General features: G+C 42.9%; 2 protein-coding genes across 3 annotated transcripts in view; one reads left to right on the top strand and one right to left on the bottom strand.

Moving 5' to 3' along the window:
- Positions 1 to 9,730, top strand: part of c8a (complement component 8, alpha polypeptide) — a 17,240-nt gene extending 7,510 nt beyond the window's left edge. The window contains exons 8-11 of the mRNA XM_077016812.1: positions 5,136 to 5,267; positions 5,360 to 5,517; positions 6,005 to 6,230; positions 9,468 to 9,730. Coding sequence (XP_076872927.1) covers positions 5,136 to 5,267; positions 5,360 to 5,517; positions 6,005 to 6,230; positions 9,468 to 9,616 — 665 coding nt within the window. The 3' untranslated portion in view covers positions 9,617 to 9,730. The remainder of the gene's footprint in view (positions 1 to 5,135; positions 5,268 to 5,359; positions 5,518 to 6,004; positions 6,231 to 9,467) is intronic.
- c8b (complement component 8, beta polypeptide) lies at positions 9,308 to 25,996 on the bottom strand. Of its 2 annotated transcripts, XM_077010305.1 has the most exons (12): positions 25,526 to 25,996; positions 25,001 to 25,124; positions 24,442 to 24,592; positions 23,752 to 23,893; positions 19,959 to 20,091; positions 18,237 to 18,434; positions 16,991 to 17,231; positions 16,666 to 16,794; positions 11,317 to 11,480; positions 10,802 to 10,955; positions 10,353 to 10,421; positions 9,308 to 10,042 (listed from the first exon to the last, which is right to left on the bottom strand). In XM_077010305.1, the coding sequence occupies exons 1-12, from the start codon at positions 25,588 to 25,590 to the stop codon at positions 9,891 to 9,893; spliced, it is 1,722 nt and encodes a 573-aa protein (XP_076866420.1). In that variant the 5' UTR covers positions 25,591 to 25,996; the 3' UTR covers positions 9,308 to 9,890. The 2 variants fall into 2 exon arrangements, with proteins under 2 accessions (XP_076866420.1, XP_076866428.1); XM_077010313.1 differs by lacking the exons at positions 9,308 to 10,042; positions 10,353 to 10,421; positions 10,802 to 10,955; positions 11,317 to 11,480 and adding an exon at positions 14,742 to 15,871.

Below are 25,996 nucleotides of genomic sequence, written 5' to 3'. Positions count from 1 at the left end.
AATCGAACCCACGACCCTCCGGTCACAAGACCAGTTCCCTACCACCAGGCCATGACTGCCCCGAGAGTGAGGAGCGTCTAACCACTACTGGTTAGAGGAGCGTCTAAACACCACTGGTTAGAGGATAAATAAATAAATAAATATATATAGATATAAAAACACCACTGGTTAAGGGACTGCAAAGCATGAGGGGTTGAGCAAGAGTGAAGGAGATCGGTTATGTAACACTAAGTTATGAAGAGCTTTAAAAACAAACAATAAAACTTTAAATTCCACCGTGAATTTCACTGGGGAGCCAGTGCAATGATGCCAGTACAGGGGTGATACTGTCCCTTTTTCTTGGTAATGGTCAGGAGACGAGCAGCTGCATTTTGGCTAAAGCTCTAGCAGAGTCAGGATTTCCAAAGATGATAATGTTTGTTTTTCCTTGGTTTAACATGAGGAAATTGTTAGACATCCAGCGCTAATCGGCCCCTCAAACAATCGAACATGAGATGTAAAGAGCAGTTTTGTGTGGGTTTAGTGGAAGATATATATGTGTGTCATCTGCATAGCAATGGTAAGAGATATACTTTTGAAAGATAGACCTAAGAGGGAGCATATATAAAGAAAAAAGGTTAGGTCTCAGAATAGATCCCTGTGGTACACCACAAGAAACAGGTGCTGAAGTGAACCTAACTGAAAAGGTTTGATTCTCTAAATAAGAGGCAAACCACTTTAGCAGTACTCCTTCTATGCAGACATCATATGTCGGGTGATCTACCAGGATGGTCAATGGATGTCAAAGGCTGCACTTAGGTATAAAATAATTAAAATCACACAATTTCCAGAACCCACAGTTAGAAGTAAGTCATTTAGAACCTTAAGTAGAGCTGACTGTGTGCTATGGTGAGCCCTAAAACCTGATTGAGTAATGTTTATGAAAGACAACTTTTTCAAAAACTTTTGCCAAAAAAGGGAGCTTAGAAATTGGTCTACAATTTTCTAAAACTGCTGGATTTTAACCAGGTTTTTTCAGGAAAGGCTGAATAACTGCATGTTAAAGGAGCAAGGGACAGCTCCACTATTAAGACTGCTATTTATTATTATCTGAAAACTTGGGACAATAAATGACAGAACATCTTTGAGGACTGATGTAGGAAGCACATCCGTGCAGCAAGTAGTTGGTTTAATGTGAAGACTCAAACTAGATCCCTGTCATCTAAGGCATTACTTGTTAATTAAATGATTACCGACCATAATCTATGCATGCTTTGCTTGACTGAAACCTGGACTCAGCCAGATAACAATATGGCCTTAAACAAAGCGTCTCCATCCAGCTATAGATATGTTCATAACCCCCGTCCAAATGGTCGCCACACTATATGACTCTGACATAGGTGTGTCTCAAAGATCAGACTTCAAGTTTAATTCTTTTGAAAATCTCATTCTTACTGTATCAAATTTATCCTCAACCAACAAAGCGACACAGTTGTTTATGTTAATTACTATTTACTGTCCTCCTGGTTCCTACTCTTGAGTTTTTGCACGAGTTTTGCAGACTTCCTGTCTCATAGTGTTATCAGCTGATTAGGTGATTATAGTTGGTGATTTTAACATCTACTTTGAAAATCTACATGATTCTTTTAGCATAAACTTTCAAGCAATTCTTGATTCAATGGGCATCACGCATAACTGTAGTCATACTTTAGACTTGGTCTTATCATTTGTTACTGACATTGCCAATTTAGCAGTACTTCCTCAAAGTGAGGCCGTATCTGACCACAGCCTCATAATGTACGAGTTGTGTTTGAACGACAATATTCATCGGCCTCCCCGCTACCAAATTAAACAAACTATTACATCTACTACCATAGCTGCACTCATTGATATATATGTTTTGAACAAAGTAAATACGATATCTTTGATGTTATTTTTATTTATTCACTTGGGATTGTTTGACTGTTGATAGGAAGTAATGTAAGTTTCATAACGCCGCACTACGCTGCACTCGCGGCACCAAGGACTCGCGGGACAGTCCAGTGTCTTGAGAAGTGGTAGCTGAGAATCAACACTGGAGAACTGATGCTCGGTCTTGATTCCAGAGGTGCCTGAGTTTCAACTGCAGACCAGCTCTCGAGCCTCTCTTTCTCCTACTGCGTTTTTTGCGCAAGGACTTCGGCTCACCTTCAAACTCGCACAGCAGTGGAACATAGGATGGCGAGTAAACAGCAGAGCCAGGAAACGAAAAATATTTGGCAGTAGACAAAATTTGCACTGAGTTCCTAATCTGCAGCAGCATTTGCCAATCATAGACCAGGGCAGCCGAGGAATTTCGTGCACAAAGGAATATTGACGATACCAGGCAGAAGATAATGAACAGGTGAGATAGGTGAGACAAGTGAGCAGTATTGGGAATGTTACTTTAAAAAAGTAATTAGTTATAGTTACTCACTACTTGTTCAAAAAAGTAACTGAGTTAGTAACTGAATTACTCTATAATAAAAGTAACTCATTACCAGGGAAAGTAACTATTTGCATTACAGTAAAAAAAAAAGTTATATACCAATGAGGACGGTGCAACACTGAACGTTTATTGAACAAAAATGTGACGTGTAAGCTCCGTGTGGAGAGTGAGCACAGAACACGACACTCAAACTGGCACGAAACTTTAGACAAAGACGAGCACAAGACACTGCGCGAACACATATTAAATAGGTGATTAACACAGACCCTCGTGATCACCGACGGGCAGGTCCGGAGCCGCCGGGATCACGAGCCTCCGGGAGCCGTCTCCCCCGATGGTGGGAACCGCCACGAACAGCCCTAGAACACCTTCCCTGGGAAGACGGGAAAATACATTGAACAAGGGCACAAGCACAAACACGCACACAGGAACAGTAAACACAAAGGGCACAAGAGGGAACAGGGGGTTCGGGAGAAACACTGGGGTAGACACACAGACAGGAACAGGCACCCACGACAACATTTGGGCTGCCTGCCAGAGCGCTAATGGTGGCGCTATCTCTCCTGGGAATGCCTGCGGGGCGGGCGAAGGCGGCGGAACAGGCGGCGGAGTCCCTCCGGTCCTCGGCGCTGCGCTTCCAGCGCGCATTGTTCGGTGCGCTACCGGTCTTCTTGGGCGCTACCGGAGTCCGAACCCGGCGCCGCGCGCTAGCGGGTATCCGCAGTGTCTCCAGAGGCATGCCGAACTCCCAACTTGGATCCCGGTTAGTACAGGGACCCTCTTGCGCTCCCGGAGTCTCCATCTCCTCCTCCGAGATGCTCTGACCCACGGACATCGGTTCCTCCGTGGTCGAGTCGCGGGAACGGCACACGCTGCTCACCGCCGAGGGGGACCGAGGAACCTCTTTCCCGAGGTGGACGGTGTTCCCCGAACACCCAGAGGCACTGTCCTCCCCCTCGCTCTCGTCGTCATGCTCCGAGGGTGGCGAACAAATGGACGGAGGGCAGCTGACTTCCTCTCCCTCCCCGTAATACTGGCGTGGCTGGAGGGAATAGGGCTGGTGTCTTCGTCGCCCTCCCCGTAATACACCGTCCGCTCCGAGTATAACAACGACGGGGGGCTGACCACCTCCTCCTCGGACGTCTGAGGAGCTGCATGAACGGAGGGGACGCAGCTGGTCTCGCCCTCGCTCTCCTCCGAATAAACGGGGGGGGGGGGGGGGGGGGGGGGCTCTCTTCCTCTCCGGACTCGTCGCTCCCGAACTCGTATTCGGGAGGGGTCAGGGCGAAGGCACCTACACCCAACACAATTGGCGCATCAGACTCCTCCTCGGGGAATGCCTGGGTTGGAGCGCCGCGCCCTACGCTCCACAGCCTCTCAGCAGCCAGCCGGAAGCACTCTGCCTCTATTTTGTCTTCGGCCGCCTGAGTTTGGCGCAGCAGGCGTGCACAAGCTGGGTCCTGCTGCATCTCCCAGTCGGGTACTGGCATTGCGCAGCGACGCGCAGGGGAAGAAGCGTGACGACGCTTAACCTTCTTCCCCTACTTTCGTGCTGCTGTGTACTCCGGCATCTTGTCGGCTCGTCTTTTTGTTACGCTCGAGGGAGGAGGTACGACGAGCGAGGACGGTGCAACACTGAACGTTTATTGAACAAAAATATGACGTGTAAGCTCCGTGTGGAGAGAGCACAGAACACGACACTCCCACTGGCACGAAACTTTAGACAAAGACGAGCACAAGACACTGCACGAACGCACATTAAATAGGTGATTAACACAGACCCTCGTGATCTCGAGACAAGGCACAGGTGCGACTACGAACACGCTCACGAACAACCCACACCCACGGAAGTATACATAACGACACGCAGACAACGTAGCAGCACGCCCACAGGGAAGGGTCCGGGACTGTCACCGTAACAAAAGGTGTTTAACTTTTGATATTTTTTGCACATCAACAGACCAGTGCAGGAGTACACTATATAAAGTGCATTTACATCTATCAAATTAAATTAAATTCTCTCAACCTGAGTCAACTGGTTTGTTCACAACAGAAGTAAACTTAACAATAAAACCTCTATTCTTAATTAAATAAATCAAATACCCAGTCTGGTAGACATTCAAGAACTTCAAGTATTTTCTTAAATAATGTTTATATCGCCACCTTGAAAATGCTCATTTTTCTTCGGCTTGTTCCTGACTCACCATTTCTGTTTAATATATACTAAGAAAGCCTGCCATAAATGGAAATCATCAAATTTCCATCACAGGCCCAAAGCTGCTAGAAGCAATTGGTCTGATATTCCTCTTACCCTAGGTAGCTTTTCAGCATCACTAAATGTCAAATGTAAACAAACCAGGCTGGAGCACCGTACGTGGCACCTTTGGCTATAGGGAGTTTTAAATCCTTGGACAAAACCAAAGGACACAACGTGTAAATACTGTGGGGAAACATATTAAAGACAGGTGTTGGTGACTGGTAGACTGTACGTGTTGATGGTCTGGATCTTGTTCTTCCCATTCAGCTGGGTCCTCAGACTTGCCTCACTCTTTGTAGGTATTTAGCTGTGGCAGCTCTTCTGGTGTCTTCATGATTCCCATTTGTCTAATTCCACAGTACTTGTGGCTGCCCTCAGCATCTGGTGGAGAGCACTGATGTAACCCTTCTACTGTCCTCGTGTGTTCACTAGAGATGGAGGGGACACTTGTAAGCCAGTGCCTGGGTGCCTCGCTGGGACTTTCCAAACCAGTGTTTAGTGGTGCCACTGCCCAGCTAGGAATACAGCACAAGACGTGCTCTTCAGTACGTTTGGGTAATAGAGGTATGTCTGCACTGGGGTTAAGCTTAACCGCTACTTTTCTTTCATTATATTTTGGAAAATTCTTTAATGCTCAGGATGGAATTGTTTTACAGAAAGAGAGTCCCACAGTGGCCTGATCCATGATGTGATTACATATGTAAAAGGAGGCACGATTGGTGCCACTGCAGCTAAGCTGATGATACATGATGCCAACAGCTACAGGAAGTGGGGAGAATCTCTCAAATACAACCCAGCAGTTATTGAGTATGAGGTACATTATACAATTATAAATAAAATTCTTGCTTCATACAGTGGGTATCTTTTCCTTCACATGCCAGCCTTCTTAGGGTTAACCCTGCTGCAGAGGTATAGAATTTTCACTGTTCCTAAGATCACATTCATTCAGACTGAGACTAATATTGGATGTAGAATTTTGAACCATCCACTGGAGTTGTGTTGTAGAATTCCAAAATCCATCCATGAGCATGGCATTTCATTTCAAGCTGATATAGATGTATAGATATACACCTACCACACTATATACCATTAATTAAAGCATTACATTAATTAATTGACCCATTAATTAAAACATTAATTAATGCTGGGCCCTGCAGGAAGACCCCTGTAGTAGGATGCTTGAATGCTTCTCTACTCACCTCTCCACTGCACCTGTCTCTGTTCCTTTTCCCCAGAATATGTCCCTCTGTCCACTGTGCCATTCTTCTTTCCCAGGCTGTTTCTCTCTGTTCCTCTTCCAGGCTATGCCCATTTATGAATTGGTGCGTTTCAGCACGGCAGCTGAGCAGGCGAAGACAAGGTTGCCCCTCCTCAAGCAAGCATGGGAGGAGTACACACAGCAGTTCAACCCCTGCCGCTGCTCCCCATGCAAGAACAATGGAATAGCTGTGCTCTCTGGGACAGCCTGCAGCTGTCTCTGCAGGGAGGGCTACAGTGGCCTTGCCTGTGAGAAGACCACAAGAAAAGGTGACTGACACGACAGTTTATTTTTGCCCTCATTGTGGATTTGCCAAAGGTAGAAAAAGTGATGCAGGAATGATTTAGAATATTAGAATGATTTAGAAAATTTAGAATACAACTACACTACCGTTCAAAAGTTTGGGGTCACCTAGGCAATTTTGTGTTTTCCCTGAAATCTCATACTTTTATTTATCAAATGAGTTGCAAAATGAATAGAAATATAATCCAGACACTGACAAGGTAGAAATAATGTTTTTTTTTTATTTGAAATAAATTTCTACTTTAAACTTTGCTTTCGTCAAAGAATGCTTCCTTAGCAGCAATTACAGCATTGCAGACCTTTGGCATTCTAGCTGTTAATTTGCTGAGGTAATCTGGAGAAATTTCACCCCATGCTTCCAGAAGCTGCTCCCACAAGTTTGATTGGGTTGATGGGCACTTTTTTCGTACCATACGTTTCAAGCTGCTCCCACAACAGCTCAATGGGGTTGAGATTTGGTGACTGCGCTGGCCACTCCATTTCCGATAAAACACCAGCTGCCTGCTTCTTCTTTAAATAGTTTGTGCATAATTTGGACGTGTGCTTTGGGTCATTGTCCTGTTGCAGGATGAAATTGGCTCCAATCAAGCGCTGTCCACAGGGTATGGCATGGTGTTGCAAAATGGAGTGATAGCCTTCCTTATTCAAAATCCCTTTTACCTTGTACAAATGTCCCACTTTACCAGCACCGAAGCAACCCCAGACCATCACATTACCTCCACCATGTTTGACAGATGGTGTCAGGCACTCATCCAGCATCTTTTCAGTTGTTCTGCGTCTCACAAATGTTCGTCTGTGTGATCCAAACACCTCAAACTTTGATTCGTCTGTCCATAACACTTTTTTCCAATCTTCCTCTGTCCAATGTCTGTGATCTTTTGCCCATATTAATCTTTTTCTTTTATTAGCCAGATATGGCTTTTTCTTTGCCACTCTGCCCTGAAGGCCAGCATCCCCGAGTCGCCTCTTCACTGTAGATGTTGACACTGGCGTTTTGCGGGTACTATTTAATGAAGCTGCTAGTTGAGGACCTGTGAGGCGTCGATTTCTCAAACTTGAGACTCTTAATGTACTCGTCTTCTTGTTCAGTTGTGCAGCGGGGCCTTCCACTTCTCCTTCTACTCTGGTTAGAACCTGTCTGTGCTCTCCTCTGAAGGGACTAGTACACACCATTGTAGGAAATCTTTGGTTTCTTGGCAGTGTCTCGCATGGAATAGCCTTCATTTCTCAGAACAAGAATAGACTGTCGAGTTTCAATTGAAAGTTGTCTTTTTCTGGCCCTTTTGTGAGTTTAATCGAACCAACAATTGTAATGCTCCAGATTCTCAACTAGCTTAAAGGAAGGTCAGTTGTATAGCTTCTCTAATCAGCAAAACTGTTTTCAGCTGTGCTAACCTACTTGCACAAGGGTTTTCAAGGGTTTTCTAAATATCCAATAGCCTCCTTAAACAGTTAGCAAACACAATGTACCATTAGAACACTGGAGTGATGGTTGTTGGAAATGGGTCTCCATACATCTATGTAGATATTGCATTAAAAACCAGACGTTTACAGCTAGAATAGTCATTTACCACATTAACAATGTATAGAGTGTATTTTTTATGCATAGTGTATTTTTTATTGTTAGCTAAATTGAAAAAAAAACTGCTTTTCTTTCAAAAATAAGAACATTTCTAAGTGACCCCAAACTTTTGAACGGTAGTGTATGTCAGGGGTAGTGTTTAAGAAAATAAGCAATGTGGTTGTTGTTGGTTTAGGGGTTAGGGGTAGTACTGCTTTTCTAGGGTTAAGGGCATGGTCGGTTTGTTAAATAGGGTGATTGGGCGATGCACCACTAAAGGATGATAAGGAAGTTTTTCTCTCACATTCTATCACGGTATTTAACTAGCTATGCCTGTTCTGGACAGTTTCTTTTGCCTCTGAATGCCATTGTCCAATCAGCGTTGAGGTGCATTCCTTGTAGTACCACCCCTTTTGGGCGATTTTAGTCTGACTGTCTTTTTATTTTAAGTGTAGGCACTGCAATGCAATATCTATGGATTCTGGGAGGGCTTGCACTTACGTGCTTGCATCAGACGTAATCTAGGGAAAATAACGGCAGCTAGCGATCTGCTCAATGCGGCCAGCGTTCCTTAAACTCAGAACAACTCAGCCGTTTCATTAAGAGAAGTGCCATTCTGTCGTGTAATAATCAAGATAAACTAGCACTAAGGAATTAGAGCCACCGAGACCAAATTTAAACATCAAACAAGTGAAGTGTCCACAAAGGGAGGAAAAGAATATAACCTGGGATTTTCGCAAAACTGGTATGAACAGAAAACATGACTAGCAAGCTGTGAAGTAGCTAGCGCCCTCTTCTGCTTTCCCTGCATTCTGTTCCATCCTTAATGCTGCCCATTTATATTCTAAAATGCAACACCTAAAATAAAATGCTGTCTGAGGAATACAGAAATTGTGAGTGGGAAAGATTCACTTTATTTAATTAATGGTAAATAATAATAATAATAATAATAATCTTTATTTGTATAGCACCTTTCATACATACATGTAACTCAAAGTGCTTTACAGTATAAATAAAAGAAACATTAAAAGGAGATAAGACAAAGACAAAAAGACAAAAAGAAAATGTTAAAAGAAATTAAAGATAAAAATATTAAAATAACATAAAAAGTAAAAAGTGAAGTAAGATAATAAAAAGTAAAGTAAATAAGATAAAACTATTAAGATAGTTTCTTAACTAAAAGCGGATCTAAACAGGAATGTTTTGAGACTGCTCTTAAAACTATGCAGGGATGAAATGCCTCTGAGCTCTTCAGGAAGAGAAAATCTGAAATCTGGCCTCTCTCCATGTTTAAAGTTGTTTGTGAGGGCAAATTGAGAGGTGACAATTTTTGCTGACCACAGTTAATTGTTCAGTCATTGTAGAGCTTTAACCAAGATGATATTTACAAGATATATCGGTGCACAAATACTGTACAGTCTATAATGTAAAGAGAAATATATATTTATGATTATATTTTCATTGGTTAAGTCACTGTTTTTATTTACCCACTGAAATGGTCACCTTGGATGTCATCACAACAATTGCCCCCCCTGAGATATTTGTCAGAGGCCGCCACTGCTTAAGGGTTAGGGGTAGTGCTGCTCCTCTAGGGTTAGGGGTTGGCAGTAGTGCTGCTCCTCTAACCTGTGTGTTTTAGCAGGTCCTACTCATGGAGCCTGGAGCTGCTGGGGTGGCTGGACTCCCTGCATTTCTGAGACAAAAACACGACATCGCGAGTGCAACAATCCTCAACCGACAGACAACGGTTTCCCCTGCCAAGGAAGCTCTGAGCAGAGGAGAGGCTGCTGAAAGGAACCAGTGCTGTACCACAGGAAGTGGTCATGCTAAAATATAATCTTAAAAAAATACACTTTCTGATCATTATAGACCACAACTTTCCCCTCTAGTGGATATCACTGAGTGTTTATTTGTAACTCAACCTCAATAAGTAGTAGATTACAAAGAGTTTGTGTAATTGAATGTTACAGAAAATAACATTAATATTTTGGTTGTTGGAATAAAATGATTACACTACAAATGTTTGTTTTACTGAATTTATTTCACATGTTGACTGAAGATTTAGTTAACAGTCTGTTGACTCTTCAAGTGATCCAGTGCAGGCCACGCCTCCATTCTGTGGTGCTGGATTAGTGCACTGACGCGTCCGTCGTTTGGACTGACCACTGCAGGCAGACCATTCCGACCAGCAGCTCCAGCTCCCATCAACTGCTATTCCTGCAGCAGTCCACAGGAGACAGAGATATGCTAGATGCTAATATATCATGTGGATGAAGACTGACCTGACTTCTATCTCTGTTGTTTGGATAAAGACTGGTTGGATTTCGAGCTGTCTGAATAAAGACTAATATGACTTCTGGTCTGATGTCTGAACAATGACAGTTGTGACTTTGATCTCTAATATCCAGAAAAAGACGGGTCTGACTTTTAATGAAAGACTTATAATAAAGACTTAACCGGGAACAGTCTGATTTTCTGGATAAAGACTGATCTAGCAACAGTCTCTGATGTCAAGATAAAGACTGACCTGACTTTAACGTTGTTTCACAGCTTAACCCCCTGGTACCTACAGGACAAATGCACTCACACCTGGTACCTGAAAAGAAATTCAATAGTGTTTATAACTGATACTGGTGTTTCAGTTCAAAATGTAAAGGTCATTCTATTAATCTGGCATTATTTTAATCATTTTAATCATTATGTAATCAGTGTTTACATTTACATTTATGGCATTTGGCAGACGCCCTTATCTCGAGCGACTTACATTTTTATCTCATTTTTTATACAAGTGAGCAATTGAGGGTTAAGGGCCTTGCTCAGGGGCACCTCAGTCATGGCCTCAGGTCTGGGAATCGAACCCGGGACCCTCCGGTCACAAGACCAGTTCCCTAACCATCAGGCCATGCCTGCCCTGTGTTGTGTACTAAGAGTGAAAGCTGCTTGTCGTAAACCTCCTAATGAGGGATAACCTCTGACCTTTGAGAATGGCTCGTCCGTTGTTGAGGCAAGGCGAACAACCGCAGGAGCTGCTCTCACTCAGGTACTCTGCCAGCGCCCGCCTCAGGTTCTTCTTCAGGGAGTTAGCGTTGGTGAAGTCCCGTGTTGTCACCAGCTCATACAGTGGTGCCATCTGCAGCAGTTAACGTCAACAGTTAACTATTACGACCTAATGAGAGTGCTTGCTATAAAGCCACAAACTAGAGGAAGAAGGAGACCACAAGAGTTCATTAAACTGGTGTGGTGTCAAAAGATCATCCCATATGTTTTTGATATACGTCTTCAGCTATATACTGTTGTACTATGAGACAAAAGTTTGTCATGTATACAGAGATCCCTGACAATGTAAATTTCCACTCTGAGGTCTGTAAGGATCAGCCTTTCAGGAATAGCTTGTAAGAATTTGCCTTTGTAGATGGGTCTATAAAGACTGGTCATTGCAGTTCATCTTGTGAGGGCTGGACAATGAGGGCCCATGAGTACAGCTGTCTGACCTTGCTATGGATGATGTCGGGGTTGTAGTAGACAGCATCACCCCATAGCTGCATAATGTCGGGGGTGGGAAGTTGCTTTGCGGCAAGGCGAGAAACTGTCTCACTGTCACCTCCTCGTACCACTGCAACATGTTCTTCCACAAAGGACGAGTGCATCTCAGAGTCTGGGAAGTACAGTAAAGCTGAGGTAGCTTTCAATATTCTAGACCGTCATTAATAATATTTATGAAATACATACAGACCACCATGAATATTCATATGTGCAACCTTCTGGTAAGATTTCTGGCAATATGGCAGTGTGCAACAGTGCAGCAGCTCTTTACACTCCCAGTGACAAACCCGTGTACTTATTTGGAACTTTGATCACTGGGTTTCTGCTAAATTGGATTAGGCGTTGCCCTGGTGTATCAGGAAATTAAAAGAGTGGGGTCAGTTATCGAACGCCCACGAAAATTGCCCAACATGATTTATGCGATGGGTAGAGCTGTTGGAACGCAGACTGTGACTGTTAGTAAAAGCTTGGATTGGATTATGGAGGGTCTCGCTGCTCTACATGTGAAGTTGGATCAGTTGGGAGGCCGCTGACTTAAGAGGAGTATCGTGCTCAAGGACGGGCTCCTTGCTAAATGCTTCTTTCTCGCTTACATTTACATTTACGGCATTTAGCAGACGCTCTTATCCAGAGCGAGTGTGTTTTGCATCTGATCACAGAATTCATCCTAGGTAATAGTACAGATAGGCCAGAATTCAAGATACCCTTGAGTCAGACTACTACTAAACTACAGGAGTCAATGTCATTACCTAGTGTTTTGCAAGTTAAACGTTTACCAAGAAGCATAAATAACCATAGACAGACAATTTAAGAACAACGGCAAGTGCTATCTGCCGAGTTAGTGCTCTGTTAAGAACTCAACAAACAGGTGAGTCTTCAGTCTACGCTTGAAGACAGCGATAGACTTTGCAGTCCAAGCAGCGAATGGAAGATCGTTCCACCATCTTAGGGCCAGGAAGGAGAATAGTCTGGAGCTTTGTCTTCTGTGAGATTTTAAGTATGGAGTTTCGAGTCGAGCCAGGCTTGAGATTCTGAGTACTCGTTGTATGGATTGGCTTTTGACCATGGACATCATGTAGGGAGGGGCTAGTCCATTTTTGGCTTTGTAAGCAAGCATCAAGGTTTTATATCTGATGAGTGCCGCTACTGGAAGCCAGCGAAGAGAGCGTAGCAGAGGAGTCACATGTGAGAACTTGAAGACTAGTTGTGCTGCAGTATTCTGAATTAGTTGACGGTAGGTATTAAAGGAGTTGCACTCTCCTGGTTTAGATCATATCTGACCGACCGTTTCAAATGTGTAAGTGTTAATAATAAAACATCTAAATCTGTTCAGGTTAAATATGGTGTCCCACAAGGGACAGTCCTAGGACCACTTCTATTTACACTTTACATGTTACTCTTAGGCGAGATTATGCATAAGCACAACATCAGTTTCCACTCCTACGCAGACGACACCCAACTATATTTATCGGCTAAACCCGATGATTTAGGTGTAAACAGTAAAATCGAGAAGTGTGTAGAAGAGATAAAACATTGGATGGCGTGAAACTTTCTAGAACTAAATTCAGATAAAACAGAGCTAATAATAGTTGGGTCTAGGGCAGCGAGAGACAAGATACGTAATGTAGCATTGAATCTACTGTACATTCCTTTACTATAACCCCCAGCGCAGAGGTAAAGAACTTAGGTGTCACAATAGACCCAGATCTCTCGTTCGATTCACACATTAATAATATAACTAGGGTAGCGTTCTTTCACTTACGCAACATTGCTAAAATTAGAAACATGTTAAATACTAGTGATGCGGAAAAACTAATCCATGCATTCATATCCTCTCGCCTAGATTATTGCAATAGTCTTCTAGCTGGATGTTCTGGTAAATCGATAAACAAACTCCAGCTGGTTCAGAACGCAGCAGCGCGAGTTTTAACGAAAACTAAAACATTTGATCACATTAGTCTTGTACTATCGTCATTACATTGGCTGCCAGTTAGATTCCGTATTGACTATAAAATACTTTTATTAACATATAAAACACTGCATGGCTTAGCTCCAGAGTATCTTAGTGAACTTATTGATCATTACAACCCAGCACGTTCACTTCGCTCACAGGACGCAAGCTTATTAACTGTTCCTAGGATCAAAAAGATCACAGCAGGTGGAAGAGCCTTTTCCTTTAAAGCTCCACAACTGTGGAATAATCTTCCTGCCTTTATTCGGGACTCAGACACAATGTTTCTCAATGTCTCAATGTTTAAAACTCGACTAAAGACTTATCTGTTTAGTTTGGCCTTTGAATAATCTGTTACATATTTACCACATCACATATCTTTCTTCTCCGAGGTTCACTTGGGGAGTAACACTGCAGTTGGAGCCTACAATACCAGTATCATTGCTCCGACACGGAATGAAAACCTGGCGTTCATTATAAGACATTTACATTGACAATATCAACACCCAGAACTTTCATTCTAGTTACCTTATACTTAGACTGATTGTGTGATTTGTTTGTAACTTGTGTATTCGTCTGTATAATTTGTTTTTGTGTAATTTGGGTGTTAACGGGCCGCTCAATGGAGAATGGGTTCCCTTTTGAGTCTTGGTCCTCCCAAGGTTTCTTCCTATTCCCCACCATCTAGGGAGTTTTTCCTTGCCACTGTTGCCTTTGGCTTGCTCATTAGGGATTTGGACCCATAGTATTGTTAACCTTGTAAATCCTGTAAAGCGCTTTGTGACAACATATGTTGTGAAAAGCGCTATACAAATATATTTGATTTGATTTGACCCATAGAGGAAGACCTGCAAGTAGGTAATTGCAGTAGTCCGGCTTTGAGATGACTAGAGACTGCACAAGCTCTTGAGTAGCTTCCTGTGAATGGAAGGGTCATATTCTTCATATGTTGCAGAGGAGAAATCTGCAGGATCTGGTCAGCTTTGAAACGTGTTGAGAAGGACAACTGGTTGTCCAACATTACACCCAGGCTTCAAGCAGTTTCTGATGGTGTTAACAAGGTGTTCTCAAAGGAAACTGTGTGGGTTTGGGGTTCCTGGAATGTATAGAAGCTCGGTTGTACTAGGGTTGAGCTTCAAGTGGTTATCTACATTAGCACCCAAACAAAATTCTCCTTCAAGGTCGTCGTCTTGGTTACCTGCTCCTTCCCTCACACAAAGACTGTCAGAGGACTGCCTCTCATTGCTTGACTGTCTGTGTTATCAATACTTATATGTGCTATGGGGATTTTCTGCATGCTCACAGACTGTTGTCCTTTTGTGGGAATAATCTGTCTCTAATCCTCTCTGCCTGATGCTCAACAGGTTCTACGACCTTCGGGAACTCACCATGACCCCTGCGAAGGTAAGGAGGATGCTCCGGAGGATTCGTCCCCGTAAAGCTGGTGGCCCTGACAACATCCTCAGGTGGGTGCTGAGACTGTGCAGCTCTACCCTCTGAGGTACTGAGACATTTTCAACACCACTCTCATCCAGGCATCTGTCCCCACCTGCCTGAAGATGGACACCATCATCCATGAATGAACCATGAATGACCCTCGGCCAGCAGCTCTCACCCCAATACTCACAAAGTGCTGAAATACTGATACTGGCCCACATCAAAGACACCACTGATGTTCACACTGCTCACACACAACTGCTCAGCTGGCATATCGTACAGCATCACCGTACCTCTTAATTACTGCAGTACTGCTGTCATCCGCTACTGCTGCTCTACACACTGTAGCACCACTATCTCATATCGCCTTTATATTTTTCTTTACAGAGTATTTATATTGTTTACTATTCTTGTGCTGGATGTAAACTGGGACCTTGAACGCACAATCCCCTTGATTCCCATCAACTGCCAGATGAGTTTTGGACCTACACTCAGAACCCACACTAGGACGTCTAGAAACTACAAAGGATATTCATTGCTTTTTTGTTTTTCATTATTTATTTTGCTTTTTAACATTGACAATGTTGTTATTTGTGTTTGTTGCTGACCAGAGGAGGATGGGTCCCCCCCTTTGAGTTCCTGTTCCTCTCCAGGTTTCCTCCTCATGCTCTAGGGCAGGGGTGGCCAACCTGCGGCTCGCGAGCTGTATGCGGCTCTTTGCCTGGTTTCATGCAGCTCCTCAGCCGGCCTGCACTCTAACGATCCTGCACTAACGATCTGTGCCATGGCCTGGTTACCTCATCAGCTCTGAGGGCGACACACTGCTACATCTTCATGGTGCGCGGTTTGTTATCAAGCCTAGCGAGCCGCTAACACTTTTAAAACCGGTGTACTGGAAAATGGGAGACTAGTGGCATGAAGTGACTCTGGTTTGAGTCTCATTGATGAGACACTGTCTTCTGTCACACGTTTTAGAATAAACCACATAGGAGGTGCAGCAAAGGCACCGCAGACGACTGATGGAGGCTTCAAAACTACTGCTGCTGTCTGTTCTCTTCTTCCTAAAGGTGAGCGCAGGTCAGTGGCGTTTATAACGGAGTTTATCCACTTTTGGCCTAGAAAACAACAGTTGCATACTTAACAGATCTCGTAGTGTATGCCCACCTCCTCCAACCATGCCAAAATCACGACTTACGTTTATATCATATTTTGTGTTTGTTTTTTTTTTTTATGTGCTGTTCGCTTAGCTTGAGTTCACCCTGGTATTTTTGTCAAACGCGCATGTGCGTGAGATGAAAACACTGGCAAGCGTCCCAGTTAGGACAAAATCATTTCAATAAACAATTTGTGTCAGGTTTGATCTCAAAATGACAGGGAAAAATGCACAGCAAAACAAAAATATGAAGATGAACAGAGGACGTTTTTAACAGAATGGGCAGAGTAGGCAGCCCTAGACCAGTTCCCTAACCACCAGACCATATCATTTACAATATCTCTGAGCAGAGGTCTCTCTGTGTGCGTGTGTGTGTGAGAGAGAGAGGAAGGGATGGGTGATGTTCAAGCGTGCCCATGTGTATGATGTGGTTCTTTGATGTAACACAGTAAAAAAAGTGGCTCTTGGTCTCTGACGGGTTGGCCACCCCTGCTCTAGGGAGTTTGTCCTTACCACTGTCAACTTTGACCTGCTCAAACAACTGTTTGTGACAACAGCTGTTGTTAAAAGTGCTATGCAAATAAGTTTGACTTTGGACTTCATATGAGACAGACCGCCATCACAAAAGCATATGTGTGAATTCACATTTTAAATGTTTCAGTGACCTTTGTTGTTAAACCGCCCTTTAAATGTCTCTAAGACAAAACCATATTTTTGTAAGACATTTAAATACATTTATGTGCCCAGCATCCTCACCTCCAAATTCTTTGAGCAGGCCAGAGCAGCCTCCCCCTGAGAGCCCTGCTGACACGTACACACCCTTAATGTTAGCACCAACCTTAAGAGCCACTTGTACACATGTCTTAGCATCATTCAGAGTGTAGCCTGCAAAATCCACACACACACACACACACACACACACACACACACACACACACACACACACACACACACACACACACACACACTAGGTTAACATATTCATCCTCACTGGTTAATAATACCTGAACATTCTGATTGTTTATTATTTTTCCAATCCAATACATTATGTAAAAGGGCACAATCATTGTCTTTTCCTCACCAGATTTCTCTAGATTCTCCTTATTAAAGATGAGGGTGTAGTCAAAGTCACCCCCAAGTGTAGCCTCTGTGATGTAATGGGTGCCATAGTCACTGTAGAGCTGCCGATACTCGCCGTACGTATACTCCAGCGGGAGAGCACGTAGCCGTGACAGGAAGTCCATATGCAGCATCAGGTTCTCTGATTTTAAAGCGTAGCGCACCAGCTCGAGCTGGGAGTGTGCATGGATGAACTGGCTTTTCTGCCAAGAACAAGTCAAATAATATTCCCATTAAAGAACACACCCGTCAAACATCATGCCCGTCCAAAAACACATTAGTCAGGACCATGGATTATGGTTAGGGTATTGTACCTATATGTCACACTGTTACCTGACATAGCAAAATGACATAGAAAATATTTGTTATTTAAACTGGTTGCTATCAGTAGCATTACTTCATACCTGCAAGTGATCCTGTGGTTTAGCTACAACACTCAGCCTGTATAACAGTCAGCTTAAATAATAACTATTTTGGAAACATGGCTGTTAGCTTGTTAAGCAAACTTTTATTTAGTTTGAATAAGGGTTGCCCACCATTCATGACCGCAAACTCTGTTTTGGCTGACATTTGTGCCTTTTTCTTTTGTGATTAGCTAACTGGCCAATGCTACCTAAAGAATAATATAAATAGTAAATTTGATGTTGGAAGTGTTATGTAATGTTTGGTTTAATTAAAAAAAAAACAAACCCAAGTGGGAGTATCACGGTAGGCTGGCGCAGATCTTTTGGGGAGACGCCCACACTTTCACACACCTCTGACACGTCACTCCCTTCTTCCCAATCACCCAATTACTAATGCGCTACACCTGCACTTAATCTGCCCTTTTTAAGAGCTACAGGTACGACTGTCCAGTGCTGCACATTCCTCTAGTGTGGTGGTGATTCCGAGAGAGAGAGAGAGAGAGAGAGAGAGAGAGAGAGAGAGAGAGAGAGAGAGAGAGAGAGAGAGAGAGAGAGAGAGAGAGAGAGAGAGAGAGAGAGAGAGAGAGAAAGAGAGAGAGAGAGAGAGAGAAGGGAGAGGGGGGGGGACAACTGGAGGTGTAAAAGGGTGATTGGGAAACACAGCCATAAATAACTACATAAATAAGTTAATATAAGAAAATATAAATGTCCCTTTTCCATCTGTACAGCCCAGTTATATTATGTCTGTTGTTGACACTCTTTTCCCTTGTTGTTGTAATCTCTGCTCTCTGATCACACGCCCACCGTGCCGGAATAACGCCGGAGCTTCTTCTCAGACTTCTTGTACTTGCTGTCATTGTAGTTGAAGCCGAGCTCAAACACGCCAGGCACTGCAATGCCGAAGGAGACGCTGGTCTTGGACAACGTGGCCCTCATCGTGTGCTCAGAATACTTCTCATATGACTCGTATGCTTCAAGCTTAAAATCATATGAGCCTTTTGTCTGGGGAAGATAAATTGGTTGGGTATGGTTAGTGGTTGTCATTTTAAAGTTCTGCCAGACTGATGTGTTACAGTGTTACTGTAGGGCATGAGCAACCATGTGTAAACAGGTTGTGTAAGTTCTACAGGTTGTTACAGCATAAGTTTTTATTTCTAGATACTATTGCAATATTGAACTGCTGGATCAATATTGCAATAAACCTGACTTTATTTCTTTATTTTCTTCATTCTGACATTGTCTCACAATGCCAACATTACTCACATTTCTGCCTTTTTTTCTTAAAGAACCAATAAGTAATTTTAACACCAAAAAGTAGTATGCAATATTTATGAGTTATAATTTATTTTTAGAAATATTTTTCCTATAAAGTTCAGCTGATAAGAGATAAAGAGTCAAACTGCATTGTAGTCCTCAAACTAACCAGTTTATGTTCCATAAAGTGAGTCCACCACTTTGAGGCAGCCATGTTTAACACGCTATAATTTTAACCCTCTAAAGCTAACTCCCCAACTGTCTAACCCTAACCCTCTAACCCTTGTTCCATGCTCTAACATTAACCCACTAACTATAACCCTCTAACCATAACAACGTAAGCCCCCAAGTTTCTAACCCTATCCTCCTAACCCCCTAACCCTAACCTTTAATCTGCTAACCCTAACCTCTAACCTCCTAAACCCCTAACCCTCTAACCTCTTAACCCCCTAACCTCTAACCCCCAACCCTAACCTCTAACCCTAACCTCTAACTTCCTAACCCCCTAAACCTAACCTCCTAACCCTTTAACCCTATCCTCCTAACCCCCAACCCTATCCTCTAGCCCCCTATAACCCTATCCTCCTAACCCCTTAACCCTATCCTCTAACTTCCTAACCCTGTACCCTATCCTCCTAACCCCCTAACCTCCTAACCCTCTAACTCCCATCCTCCTAACTCGCTATCCTCCTAATTCCCTAACCCTATCCTCCTAATCTCCTAACCCTCTAACTCCCATCCTCGTAACCCAACCCCAAATCCTTCTAACCCTCTGCTCTAGGTGCATCTAGTCAGGTGCATTTTAATTACAGCTAAATGATGTTCATTTATTTATATGGTCTGTTACAGGCTGACAGCACACTGACTTTACAGAATTAAATAACTATGCCTACCTCTAATCCTAATCCTTGTCCTACCCTAACCCTAGCCCCATTACTCTTAAAAAAGCCACAACCTGATAGAAAACAGAAGTATCTATCCGCTATGAGATTATTCCAGTTCTACAGTTCTAAGTGTAACTGTTAAAATTCTACAACACTAATTCCACTGAAGGCCAGTCTGATTTACAGGGTCTGATCTGAGTACAAACAGCTTAACCAGTTTCCGTCACTATACTGGAGAGAGAAGTTCAGCTTGCTGTACCACACAATGAAGTGGCTACTCTTCGGGGTCAGAGTGCAAGGGTCAGAGTGCAAGGGTCAGTCGGAGACTCCGAGACTCAGATTGATGAGACTGTGAAGATTCAGTGAACAGAGCACCAAACAGACTTGCCTCTAGTGTGTAATGCTGGAGATTGTAGGGTTTCCTGAAGCGAATGTCCTGGATGAAGTGGGGCGAGCAGCCACCAGCATAGTAGCGGTTGTCCAGCACCAAACCCTCCAAGTTACTGTTCAGGACATTGATTCTGAAAGTCAAACAGTGAGTCACAGTTAAGGTCCAACAGGATGATATCTCTGAGGGACTGTGCTGAGGAATCAATGGTTAGGGTTAGGGTTTAGGGTTTATGGGTAGTTTAGGATTTAGTGTTAGTTTTAGGCACTACAGCATAGGATAAGGAGAAAATGTATAAAAGATGCAACAGGTTCTGGGACACACGCATGTGCGGAAAAGTTTTTTAAAAATTGAGGAAAGAGAAGTTCAGCTTTTCCCATCTTTGTTGAAGGCAAAAATATGGGCAAATTTAGGTTTTTACCGAATACCTGGAAAAACCAAATTTGACATGAGCTACATTGTGTGTAAGGCTGGCAAAATGAAGCTCAAGAATTTTGGCAATACTACAAATGCACGGGCTCACCTAACCAGGCATCACCCGGAGTTAAAAGATTCGGAGCACAGTCAGCCACCAGCAGCAGACCAACGCACACTGCAGTCCTTCACCAAACTGTCCGCTAATTCCGAGTGGGCAAAAAAATGTACCAGGTCTATCGCCTGCTTCATCGCCAAAGGCCTTATAGTGTGGTGGAGAACGTGGGGTTCATATACATGTTGCAGACAGCGGAGCCGAGGTACGCCATTCCATCCCGTAAGTTTTTCACTGAGACAGCTGTGCCACAGCTTTACCAAGAAACTAAAAGGAAGGTCGCAACTACATTAACCAAAACGACCAGAGTGGCACTAACATGTGATGCATGGACATCAAGGGCAACCCAGTCTTTTATAACATTTACAGCTCACTATATAACAGACACATGGCTGCTCGAATCCCGTGTTTTGCAAACTCGTGTAATGCATGAAAGCCACACGGCTGTGAATATTAATGCGATGTTCCACTCCGTTGCTGATGGATGGGAGCTCACTGTCTGGTGATTGTGACGGATAATGCTGCTAACATGCTAGCCACTACATAGATTGATAACTTGACACACATTACATGTTTTGCCCACACTTTGAACCTGGCTGCCCAACAAGCTCTGAAGCTAACTACAGTGTCACAACTGCTTGGGAGGATCAGGATCAGGATCAGGATCAGGTGCATTACTGGTTTCTTCCACCGCAGCACCATCGCAAATCATGAACTGCAGGAGAAACAGAAACTTCTACAGTTACCGCTGCACAAACTGAAAACGGATGTTCCTACACGATGGAACAGCGCGCTAGACATGATTGAGCGATTCTTAGAACAGCAGCCTCCTCTCTCCACAGGTGAGAAGATGTGGAAGTGACATCTGTACACTAAGTGACATGGACATCTCCACTGCTGAGGAAATAGCATCGGCACTAAAACCAATGAAAGATGCAACCTACATAATGTCTGAGGATTCTACACCTACACACTCAATTATTGCTCCTTTACATGCTCAGTTGCTGCATGACACAGAGACAACTGGTGTTGCTGCTGACACACCAGTTATCAGGGAAATCAAACTGGTAATCCATGAAGATCTAGTTAAAAGATACAGTCACGGACGTAATTTTTGGGGGGGGGACATGTCCCCCCCACTTTTTCAAAAGCCGGTTTTGGTCCCCCCCCAGTTTTTACGGTTAAAACCAAATATTTAAATAGCGACGAATCCATGTCCCCCCCACTTTTGAAATCAAAATTACGTCCATAGATACAGTGGTGCACGGGACAAGCACATGCTTTACATTTCTTCATTTTTGGACCCCAGATTTAAGGCCCTGCCTTGCCTCGCTACAAAGGACCAGCTGGAAGTCCATGCCAATGTAGTTGCAGAGGCTGCACTCCAGGTACTGAACAATATAAATATATTGTTAAACTGTGTAACAAATTTATACATGTAAAAATGGATAGCAAAGTAGGTCAGTTTGTTAAGCATGCATGGATTTAAAAATAATAATTTTACCATGAAATGAGTGACTACTGTTGTGATTATATTGTACAGTGGGACAGATATGACTCTTGAATTTTCTTTGCTGCAGTCATGTGAACTCAGATGATGGTGAGGACAAGTCTGAGACACCACAGCCAGACCCAGAAGAAGGCCCTCCTCCAAAAAGAAGCCCTTCTGCACTGTTTAATCTATTGGGCAAGACATTTACTGAAGTCAGTGTTGTCCGTAAATCTGCCAGCACCAGAGCTGAAGAGGAACTGAAGACATATCTGGAAGCCCCTCCACGTTCTCTGTCAGAGAACCCCCTAACCTGCTGGAGAACCCATGAGGCAGCTTTCCCTCTCTTGGCCAGACAGGCTAAACGCTACTTGTGTATTCCTGGCACTAGTGTTGCAGCTGAGAGAGTATTCTCCACTGCTGGAGATATAGTGACAGCACAGAGAAGCAGTCTTACTCCAGAACACGTGGATCAGCTTCTTTTCCTACAAAAGAATCTGAATGTTGCACCTGCAAATAAACAGTAATCTTGAACACTATGTCCAGTTTTCTTTTATGACTTTCTGAAAGTCATCAGTTGTTGCAAAGTTGTGGACAGTTCTATTGTTGCTAGAGACGTTTTCATGAAAAATTTAGAGGCAGCTAGTTTACTGGTGCTATTTTTCACTTAGTTTTATTTTATTTAAAGCTACTGAAAAATATTAGTCTTTAATTTGTGCAAAAAAAGTGTTCCATGTTGTTTTTTTTTGGTATTGCAACTGTAGCATTTTATTTTACCAAAGCACTTTATTTTTGTTAATTAAATGTGAAAGACACTTTATTTTCTGTATTTGCCATTCTGTCTTGCAAAGCAGACTGTAGTAGATCATGCAGATTTTGGTCATTTTATATTTTATTTTGAGTTGTGGCAACCTGTGGGCATTTTATTGTGAATAGTGGGATCCAGCGGGCACTGTTTTTTGAATAGTTGAATCCTGTGAGCACTTACTTTTAAATTGTGGGATCCTATGAGCATTTTTTTATTTTTGATGTGGCATCTTGTGGGCACTTAATTTTGTGTGCATTTTGTTTTTTGAATAATTTGTAATTTAAATTTCTTTATTCTTATCATAGTGTTGTCCGTTGGACAATAGGACTGAAAATTGTTTGCACTTTATGGTACAGGTTGTGAATGTCCTTGTGCTGTGAGGAAGTATGTATCTGAGCCCAGCTGATCTTTTTGCAAGTGTGGATGTGCACTTAAATACACTTTGAAATCGATTAAAACAACTTGTGCTGAATTTGGCTCATGATTCATCCATGCATTAAATAACTGAAAGTAATTAAGTAACTTTTACTCAAATTACATTTTAAATGAAGTAATTTTGTACTTTTACTCGAGTAAATTTTGAGATGGGTAATTTTACTTTTACTCTGAGTAGATTTTAGGCAAAGTAATGATACTTTTACTCAATTACAATTTTTCAGTACTCTTTCCACCTCTGCTTTTGAGTCTTGGTCCTCCCGAGGTTTCTTCCTAATCCCCACCATCTTAGGGAGTTTTTCTTTGCCACTGTCACCTTTGGCTTGCTCATTAGGGATCTAGACCCATACGATTGTAAAGCTGCTTTGTGACATGTGTTGTCATATATACTGTATGTGCTATATAAATAAATTTGATTTTGACTTTGACTACTCACATATACCACTACACACACACACACACACACACACACACACACACACACACACACACACACACACACACACACACACACACACACACACACACACACCCTTTAGCAAGGTTCTCGATGCCATAGTATTCCTCAGTTTGTTGGTTGCAGGCCTTGAACAACTTTTTACAGGTCTTCTCATCAGAACCATCACCACAGTCATCATCACCATTACAGCGCAGTCCTTCCAATACACAGCGACCTGCAGGAACACACACACACTGCAGCTTAATACACACACGCACTACAGCTTAACATACACACACACACACACATTTCACACTACAGCTTCACACACACACACACACACACTTCACACAACAGGTTAATACACACACACACTTCATAGTACAGCTTAACACACACACACACACATGCAAGCACACACACACTACAAGTCTAGAATTTCTCTCTTTCACACTCACACACATACACAGAAAACCTTCCAACACACAGAAGCCACTCAGAATATATCACACTCTTATCACTCATAGCTGTCCAATATATATTTAAAAAACAAATCAAAACCATGAACCTTTATAAAAATCCACATACAGACATACACCTGCAGAGAGGACGCCACTAGGGTGCACTAGACTTCCTCTCTGCCCTCAGAAGCACAAAACTTCCCCCACCCTCCACTGGCTTTCAAAATATAATGTTTCCCCCTCCTGTTAATGTAGTCAGAATATGATGTCCCACCCCTCTGCCCATCACCGAGGACACAGCAGCAAAGCTGCAGAAGGCTACCTGAGCTGGTACACTGGAAGCCCTGACAGAGGGGGGTGGGACTCCGGCAAGTGTAGCGAGGGGGCGGAGCACATGACTCTTCATCCCGACCGAGTTCATGACACGGTTCCCCTCCAAACTGAGATGGCTGGAGCAGCCTAGCATAGCGAAACTGTTACAGCAATAGAGAGAGAAAGATAGGAAGCATAAGACAGATAGGGAGAGGGAGAGAGAGAGATAAATTGGGAGAGAGATAGAGAGAGAGATAGGGAGCATAAGACAGAGGGAGGGAGAGAGAGAGAGAGAGAGAGAGAGAGAGAGAGATGCAGAGAGGTGGAGAGACAAAGAGACAGATGTGGAGTTGATGGAGAAAATACATGGAGAGAGACAGTTGAAAAAAGAGATTGAATAAACAAATAATGTAATAAAACTGGTGTTAAAATGTGTCACACAGCGCAGTGTTTGTATAAAAGGTGACAGTTAAAACACTGAATAAAAACCTGAATGTTTTTATCAGCACATGGTGATGGGCTGCTGTCTGTGCGAGTGTGTGTACTATCTTGTGTTATCTGCAGCTCACCCGCTTTTTGAGGCATGGGTCACAGCGTGTCCATGATGACCACTGTGATAGGGAGCAGTCCACAGGGTCCAGAGGGGGGCGATGCTGTGCTCGACTCTCCAGCTCAGAGGCAGCTACAGCCACACTACCACAACATTGATATAGAATTTTGACAAATTACATATGTACATACGAATTCTCATGCAGTATCACCTCAGCAGAAAATTGTCTCACTCAGTCTGAGTATATTGTGTAAAATGTCTGCCATGTTAAAAGTCCTACAAACATCAGGAAGTACACACAGACTGCACACTTATTGCACACTTTTATTTTACATAAAACCATACAATTCTTCAAAAGACGTATGTTTTCTAAAAAAAAAAAAATTGTGAAATAAATAGTGGGAAGACACATTAATTCCTTCATCTCAACTGCAGGAAGAAAAAGGCAGCATTTATTTTGATGAAAAAACAGATGATCTGCTGGACGTGTGAACTAAACAAACTTAAAGACAATGTTAAAACAGACTTTAACATTCAGGCTCACCATATGAAGAAAGCAGAGAGGTGCAGTAACCCTGTAGTGCTCAGAGGTCTGTAGGAAAGGACCATAGTGGATAAACTAGACGAGTGAACAGCAAAGACCACACACCAAACACAAACCAAGACTCTAATCTGCTAGCTTCTCTCTCTCTCTCTCTCTCACACACACACACACACACACACACACACACACACACACACCTACGTTTATGCAGTAATCAATATTTGATGTCAGAGCTAGTCCTCTGAATCTTAAGTTGGGGAATTATTATATTTTTCACAAGAACATGTACAGTTACTAACATATATTGTGAAAGACTAAATGCAAAGAGAGTGGTGGGTCAAGGGTCACAGGAGTATCCAGAATGAGGCAATAGTATGTGATTACAGGGCTCAGATGGAAGAACATAATCAATAATGTGGTGTTTATATAGTGTGATTTCTAATGTGAACATTAAACTTTAAACTAATGACT

The sequence above is a fragment of the Brachyhypopomus gauderio genome, chromosome 1 (assembly GCF_052324685.1).
Source record: "Brachyhypopomus gauderio isolate BG-103 chromosome 1, BGAUD_0.2, whole genome shotgun sequence".
Classification (NCBI taxonomy): domain Eukaryota; kingdom Metazoa; phylum Chordata; class Actinopteri; order Gymnotiformes; family Hypopomidae; genus Brachyhypopomus; species Brachyhypopomus gauderio.
Note: the sequence above shows the minus strand (reverse complement) of the source record. Positions and strands in the feature narration are given on the sequence as shown.